General features: G+C 35.9%; 1 protein-coding gene across 2 annotated transcripts; it reads right to left on the reverse strand.

Annotated features, from left to right (window-relative positions):
• Positions 1 to 513: 513 nt before the first annotated feature.
• LOC107897196 (uncharacterized) lies at positions 514 to 7616 on the reverse strand. 2 transcript variants are annotated; one of them, XR_001684070.2, is made up of 16 exons: positions 7025 to 7616; positions 5918 to 6311; positions 5639 to 5816; positions 5384 to 5523; positions 4062 to 5301; positions 3864 to 3967; positions 3550 to 3694; positions 3223 to 3291; positions 3036 to 3081; positions 2561 to 2931; positions 2302 to 2381; positions 2042 to 2177; positions 1403 to 1589; positions 1208 to 1290; positions 741 to 934; positions 514 to 655 (listed from the first exon to the last, which is right to left on the reverse strand). XR_001684070.2 is itself a non-coding variant. In XM_016822553.2 (15 exons), exons 1-15 carry the CDS (start codon positions 7134 to 7136, stop codon positions 800 to 802), a joined length of 3420 nt encoding a protein of 1139 aa, XP_016678042.2. In that variant the 5' UTR covers positions 7137 to 7616; the 3' UTR covers positions 514 to 799. The 2 variants fall into 2 exon arrangements, 1 of the variants encoding a protein (XP_016678042.2); XM_016822553.2 differs by having other exon boundaries at positions 514 to 934.
• Positions 7617 to 7918: the final 302 nt, after the last annotated feature.

The raw sequence follows: 7918 nt of genomic DNA on the forward strand, positions 1-7918 counted from the left end.
TATTATTGAACAGAACGTCATGTTTGTTTATTTATTTATCAAGTTATTAATATATATTCATTAAAAAAATTAAAAGTTGTATCGACATTAAAGTAAAATATATTCATTTAAATTAAATGAATTTTTTGGGGCATGTTTTTGAAAAATGAAACATTTTTTTACTTCAGATATAAAATAATAAAACAAAAATATTAATACTTACATTATAAATAAACAAAATAAGCACAAGCAATAACAATTATATAACAATCAAACAACGAGCTTATAAGCGAAATTCAGTTTAATAAATTCAATCTCCAAATATTATTTATATTTGTTTATTTAACCTTCTCATAAATAAACAGAAACAAACGGTTCATACACACCATTCATCAGACCTGTTTACGTTGAACCTTGGCTGTCCACAAAGGAAGGACAGTCACTTTGGACAAAATTAAACCTGCCAGTGCCAGCCTTAAATGAATTTAAGCACTGCATAACATGTTTAAGAGAGGAAAAGTTCGAGGAAAGAACTGCGGGAAAAGGCTTTCCATTATATTAATATATATTCACTGTTCTCAAGATTTACTTACAATTTCCTCCAAGAGTGAATCTTTTAAGAAAAAAAACTAATTACAGAATTTGATGGCTGTATATGAAGTGGAAGATCATGGCACTGTAAACACATGAATGAAGTAAATATCTCCTCAATGCAATGAATCAAGGGCAATGGCAAATATGAATCTCAACATTCGACTTACCTGAGGGGGCATTACAAGGCCAAACCTCTATTATTCAAACTCCTCATATCAAATCTCAATTAGTTCGCTTTATATTCACCAAACTTATGTTTTTCCTCATGCAACTGCTTGAAAACATATTCCATCTCTGGAAATGCCGACAACATCAATAGCTCAATAAGGTCATATGCCAGCAGCTTCAAACAGACACTAGACTGCAACAAGACAGAACAAAGGCATAACTATAACGATTTCTAATATAATAACCAAATCCACCAGCAACACTTAACAACTGCAAGTTGCACCAATCATGTTCTACCGAATTCGGTGTTGATAATAAACCTATGATACCCTTCACACAGCTGTAAAATGGATCTGAAGTCCCTAGCTAATATCGACTATCATATTAATTCAAGTGTTGTTTCTGAACACAAGACCTGCTCCACATTAAAAGAACCAAAAAGAGAAGTCTTAATGTCCTAAATTACCTGAATAAAGAAATAGAGATCCTTGGCGCACTGTTCATATTCCTTGTGACCAACAAGACCCACAATACCAGCAGGTGCTTTATCTGTGTAACAAGAAAGAGTTGTTTGACTTTCTTAAAATTTTCAGTTTACTGACATTAGAAAATGTGCAATGCACAGATGATAAATAAGAAACATTTGTGATAAACAAACTACCAATCATTAGCTCATAAACAAATTTTGCACGACGTTCTGCTTCCAGTTGTTGTTGCTCATCAGTCAATCTAGGTGAAGATAATTCAGGAGATTGTGAACGAGGTGAAGCTTGGGATGGGCTACTGGATGGTGGCGGACGTTGTCGCCTTGGATGTTTGGTTATGAATATTCCATCAGGCCAAAGTATCTACATGACAATTGCAGGCTTTCCATATTAGAAGTGATTACAAGCATAGGTGCCTCTGTTTAAAATTCTAAACAATTTGAAACAAACCACTTACAGTCCTAGGAAAAATATAGAGAAACAATCTCCAACATGGCAAGAACAAATAAGATAAAAGGATGTAAAAGATATAATTTAAGTCAGATAAGACATCGAACAGAATCCCAATTGATCTCGCTCTTAAAAACATTTGTCAGACTGATCTAGACTAAGCTGTATAGAAAAATACACTAGAAAGAACATTGTTCCGGTCCAAAGGCCAAGCCTAAATCATGTAGGGTTGGCCTTCCCCTTCCACTAAATAATCTTGCAAACTTGGTCAAGAGGATATGTCTGTTTAGGTCTCTCATACCACTAAACAATTTTATAGTTACATACTTTTGAAAGAAAAATTCATTTCTGAGATCAAGTACTACCTGCTCAATCCGCTTGATCCCTGATGCAACAACTGACCCCCTGCGCAGCATCTGGATCTTTTCTATCAGCCAGTCATCAAAAGCATCACCCATTCCAAGTTGTAGAATTTGTTTGGCCACCCAAAAAGCCTTCCGCCTGAAATTCACATACAAAGTACAGTAAAATTTGTGCATATGGTTAGAAGTAGATGCGAGGAGGATAAGCTGAAGATAAAATATACTGCTGACATAAGTGAACAGTTCTATAGCCATTTATGTACCTTATCCATCCACCATCCTGGAGCTGGAAAATGACATCCACCAAATCCAACAAGGGAGCTGTTAAATTTGGTGGCACCCACTGCATAGAAGATGTATCTGTTAAAAACCTGTGAGGACCCTAGTATCCTTTCAAATCTTGTTGCAAATACTAAAAACGGCACATGAAGTTTTTCATTCCACAAAGCATTATTGTGACAGCCAAGTTAATTCTGGGGACATTGAAAGAGGAAAGACAACATTTGACCTTAAACTGATTACCTCCACAGGAAGGGTCGGATATGTAGCAGCATCAAGAAGCAACTCAGAAGCATCTTCCACTCTTTCATTCTCTCTTCCTTTAACATTCTTCCCTGTGTTTTTTGTAGACGAAGTATTTCGCACTCTAGCATCACCACTGCCTGTATCTTCAACAGACTTGCACCATTCTTCAGTGGGATTTTTTGATGGAGAATAACGCACATCTTTTGCTTTTCTTAATCCATCTGTTGCATGATTAGGCCTGATTTGCGATGAAGGTCCCTTGCTTTCGGTGTCTAATAGTTGTCTACTGGAAGATAAAGGACCCATCAGAGGCCCCATAACATTTGAAGCCTTTCTTCCCTTTTCAGATGGATTATCGTCAAGGTCAACTAGAAAGTTTCCAAACGACACAAAAAATATAATCACCAGAAGACAGGTTAAGAAGTAAAAAATAAAACTACACAAACAGTCTACCATATCATATTTGAATTACCTGACAAAGTTTCGATGATAGAAAAAGAATTCGAGAATACATATGTCTGCATTACAAAATGCATATAATAAGAGATTGTGCTTAAAAGGGAAAATCTGGGATTCCCAAAAGGAAAAAAGAAACACCATCTCTACCCAGAAAGAGAAAGTTTATTTTTCCCCATAAGAAAAGGAAAATAGAAATCCACCTGCGAATCAACACTTAAGAAGTCCCAAACTTCAATTGATCCTGAAATAGTAGGAAGCTGCAGGAGCTTCTGAAAACAAAAGAATATATATTAATAATTCCACTAAAAATAGAAAGATAATCAAATCTAGTATATAAATGTCTATTTCTCATACATAAACTATATGGCACTTCGGGCAGATGGAAGTATTAACAACCAAACAGCCCTTCAAATATACTTTCTAAAGGAAGTTCAATATAGAAATAAAATATCAATTTGAATAACTTAGGTCAACAGATATGCCCTCAAGGACGAAGAAAAATGATAAAGTGAGATTAAGTGTTTAACCTTTAAATATTCATCAAGCAATTTACACCGTTCTCGTATTACAGGAATGTCTAAACCTGTTGAGAGAAAATGTTTTGGCGGCAAGTGAAGTTTATACTCTGGAAATTGTTTAAGGCGCTGATGCAGCTCCTCAAAATGTCGAAACCTGAAGGAGAACAATTAAAATGACTAGCAGCTCCAATAGTGGTGAAGATAAGCATAACTGGTTTGACATTTTAGAAAAATCCAATGGAGATGCCCATGCAATGAAGAATGAATGCTATAGGATGCAACATAGAAGGAAGGCCGGAAAGTAAATAGCATACTCTACACACCTTCTCTTGATAGACCAACTATGCTTGTTATTTACATCTGTAACAGATATGGAGTAAACAGCAAATGTTTTAGAACCACTCTTCACAATGTTTGCACCTAAAACCTGCAAAAGGAAATAATATTGCAATAATCATGGAAATAGTAATACGAAATTATAGCAAACTGATAAGAAGACAACCTTGGTCATTATTAAGTACCTCACATCTCAATTTAAAAAAAGAACCCACAGCCAACGAATTTTGCAAGGAATTAGCAGTCAAATTACAAGTTTCTGAAACAGCGACAGAAGAAGCAGATGAAGAAGCACTTGCTCCACTGTGAAGTCGACCAAAGAATTCAGCCTCAGAATCGTCACTGGAATATTCAGTTTTTCCATGTCCATTCAATGAATTAAGTATGTCTTGTCCATCTCCTGATAGGAAGCTTGTTCTCTCAACCTCTTGCCAGACAGGCAACTTCTGACCGGTCAATCTAGATCTTTTCCTGCTGGATGTGGCTCTAGTTAATCTTCGATATTGGACACGCATTCCACCAGCCTTCTTTACCATATGGCCTGCAGGATTTTCAAGTGGATGATGAATGTGAGAAACGGTCAGATTTCTGTTACTCTTACTATCCCAAACTTTAGTTCCAGTAGCATCAAGACCCAGTACATTTCCTGCTTCTTCTTCTCCTGAAGTGAAGGAATCATTGCTTTCTGATTCAACCTCTTCAAAATCAACAAGGTCGTGATCATCATCTTCCTGATAAGATAGTACTGAAGAGCAGTGTGGTACATTCCTAACTTCATGTGGGAATGATTTTTCTATTTTCCACTTATCAGTTAGTGCATGTTGAGCACCATAACTCTCAGATGAGTTAAGCTTGGTTGGATACTTGTCTCTGGTCTTAGATACTACTTTTGAATGATCCACTGTAGCAGGGTTCCCAGCAGAGGAATGCTGTGGAACTTGTTCAGTAAATCGTTTTTCACCTTCCTTCTTTTTGTAATTTCTCCCTTTTGTCCACATGTTCTCAAAATTTTCAGGAGCAAGGGCCTCAGTCTTTCTACGTGACATGAGATCTAACATGTCACCCCATTCTCCACCAGAACGATGTCGTTCGATACCTCTTTCAGCACCAGTTTGTGAATTCAAGGACACAGAGCTCCATGAACGAGAAGTTCGAGTATCCATGGAAAGCAATGGATCCTTTGAAAGTTGTGTTCCATTTAGGTTATCTGCTGCAGTGGTGCCTCCAGCAGCTCCGGACTGATTAGTTTTCAACTGTACAAGTTCAACACCAGTGACAGAAGGATCTAGAAACTTAGAAAAATGATCAGATGGGATCTTTGAGGAACTATTTGGTTTGTGTTGAGATGCATCTTGTGCAGCATTGAGTCCTCCTTTAGCCTTTGTCATAGTTATAACAGCAGATTCGATCCTCTCGTTTATAAACCTGTCACCAAATATCAATATTATTTGAGACAAGTAGCAACATAAAAGAAATGAAGTCAAGAAACGTAGAAAAGACAGATCACCTTGGACTCACTAAGTTTATGACAGGTCGAATTACTGCACAGGCCAGAAGCTCCCTGACAACATAATGAAAGAAAGTGCACTGCAGATCTTCGGGCCTGAATGTGAGAGAAATTAGACCATTCATCAAATGTTGCAACACCTGAAATAAACAGGGTGGGCACAGTCATACTCAAGGATAATACACTCTTAAAAAGAATGTGGGATTAATGGACTAATTTGACATGACTGGAAGGTCAAAGTAAAAACTCAACAACCTTGTGCTCAGCTTCAGTAGAGAATAAAGCTGGGTGCAGTTTATTCTCCGCAGCCAGAACACGTCTTATTTCAGCATCTCGATACTCGATAGTTAGTGGTGCAGATTGCTGATTTTCAAATTTAGCTTTACTGATACGAAAAAGCTCCAAATGTGAACAAAAGAGATTAATTAGGTCCCTGCATCATCCTCAAAGTAGATTAGCTCCCTCTTAAGCAGTCCCTCTTAAGAAGTCTTAAACAGTACTAACAAACAGTGGTGGAACCGAATGGACCTATACCTTGTGAGTAAATCAACGAGATTTATATTTCTCATGCGGTCTGCTAGCTCCCCAAAAACACCATTTATGATCTGCACCAATTCTTCTGGACCTTCCTTATCAGGTGTTAAACGAGAATACCATAGATCTGTCACCCACTCAGAAATAACATGTCTTGTGAATTGATCTATTGCATTCTCAACGACAGGAGAATTTACTTTACGTCTCCAATCACAATGTCCAATAACTTTAGGACATTCTGGTGGTTGCTTTGAAGTCAAGGAATCTGTAGCTTCAGATTTGATGTTGTATGCATCAGCTTTCCTCCGCATTTCATATTCGAGCGAGAAATACCGGAGGAGAATGATTAAGGAGGCAGCAGCAGGCAAATTAACCAAAACCGAGGAGCTTGTCACTGATATAAGAAACAGGAAATTAGTAAATATCAACTGAAAAACAAAAAAATTTGAAAGGAATTAATGGAAATCATATAATGAAAATGTCATTTTAAATATCTTAAACTCCAAATCCAAATTAAGAAAATTTTAAGGTAAGAACTTCATGTGTTTCAAATTTTCATTGCCACAATTGGTTGATAGCATTGTACTGGACTAGCAGGCAATACGTACAAAATGTAAAGAGACCAGTGTGATCTATCTTAGCTCGCTAAAGGCCAATGATAATATCACATTAAAGAACCAAAAATAAGTACCACAAATTTAAGTCTGTTCAGCAGTTCGTGAAGTTAATTTACAAGTTCAGTTTCGGAAAATTGTGCGACCTGGACAACAGCTAAAAATTTAGTGCTTGCAGCTGGGGATTTATCACCTAGACAATCAAATGCAAGACTGGCTAAATTATGGTGCCAGCTTAAATTTTGAATCCAGAGTTCTAAATAACCAATTTTTTTACTTCAAACTCTAAAACATATATAACCGATCCAATTCCATCCTAACTGAACAAAGACAAAACCCTAAGTGAACGCAATAGCAAGTTGAATGAAAGCGTTAATCAAATTTAACTTGAAGATCAAGAAGAACAATTAAAGAATCAAAAATAGAGCCAATACAGCGGCAATTAGACGAAAAAAAAATTACAAAAACAAAAAAGAGGATTTGATAACTTAACCTGACATGAGATAGGACAATCCGACGACGCATATAGCTAAAATCACAATTCGCTTCTTGGCTTCCTCCACCAAGTCACCAACCGTCACCGGCTTCGGCTTTTGCCTGTTCATTGTTTCAACCAAATGAAGACTACAAAAATCAAATCAAAAACCCATCTCTAAATCGAACGAAACATTGTGTTTTTCTATATCTCTTTTTTCTTCATGGAAACTGTAAATCACCGCCAAAAAAAAATTCTCATGTCAATTAGTGGGAAAGCAGAACATGTGGTGAGAATAGCGAATCAACGAATTTGAAGTGAAAAGTTAAAGAATTGAAGGAACCCAAAGGAAATTTTGTGTTTGTAAAGAAAGTGAAAAAGAAAAAGGAAAGAATGAGAATGCTACTAATAGAAAAAATAAATTGAGGGGGGAAACTTCAACGCGAGGACTGTTAGGTCTTGTTTTACTGATGATTCAACTTTCGGGTATGCCTTTCCATTTTCTTCTTCTTTTACGGTTATATCAAATCAAATTAGACTGATTCAAATCGAAAATTAAGAGATCAATATGATCCTCCATCTGATTTTCTTTAAAAATTTTGGATAACTTCTTCATGTACATTTTTGGATTTGATCTTGTATTTGATCTTTTTTTTTATTTTTTATTTTTACTTTTTCAATTCCTTTCTTTTAATTAATTAAAATAACTTTTTCCTTCAAAAAAATATATGTTTTAAGCATTACCAACCTCTATAAGAAAACTCTTTTTAAGGATTATTATTAGGTACATTAGCAATGCAATTAAAAGAAGAAGGTATTATGTGTCTTTGTCTTTTTCTATTAGGAATATGTCTCTTATTTATTAAATTTTATTTTTTTAATGTTATTTAAAGTTATTTGCAGGCTATTCGC

This window comes from Gossypium hirsutum, chromosome A10 (assembly GCF_007990345.1).
Source record: "Gossypium hirsutum isolate 1008001.06 chromosome A10, Gossypium_hirsutum_v2.1, whole genome shotgun sequence".
In the NCBI taxonomy this organism is placed as follows: domain Eukaryota; kingdom Viridiplantae; phylum Streptophyta; class Magnoliopsida; order Malvales; family Malvaceae; genus Gossypium; species Gossypium hirsutum.

Bases quoted from the DNA above. Each gene is read 5' to 3' on its own strand.
- LOC107897196 (XM_016822553.2), bottom strand. From the start codon at position 7,136: ATGAACAGGCAAAAGCCGAAGCCGGTGACGGTTGGTGACTTGGTGGAG. The intron at 2,382-2,560 runs GTAATCAGTTTA...TCTTCTATGCAG, and splicing joins ATCCGACCCTTCCTGTGGAG to TGGGTGCCACCAAATTTAAC. The intron at 1,590-2,041 runs GTAGTACTTGAT...ATTGTCATGTAG, and splicing joins GGATCAAGCGGATTGAGCAG to ATACTTTGGCCTGATGGAAT.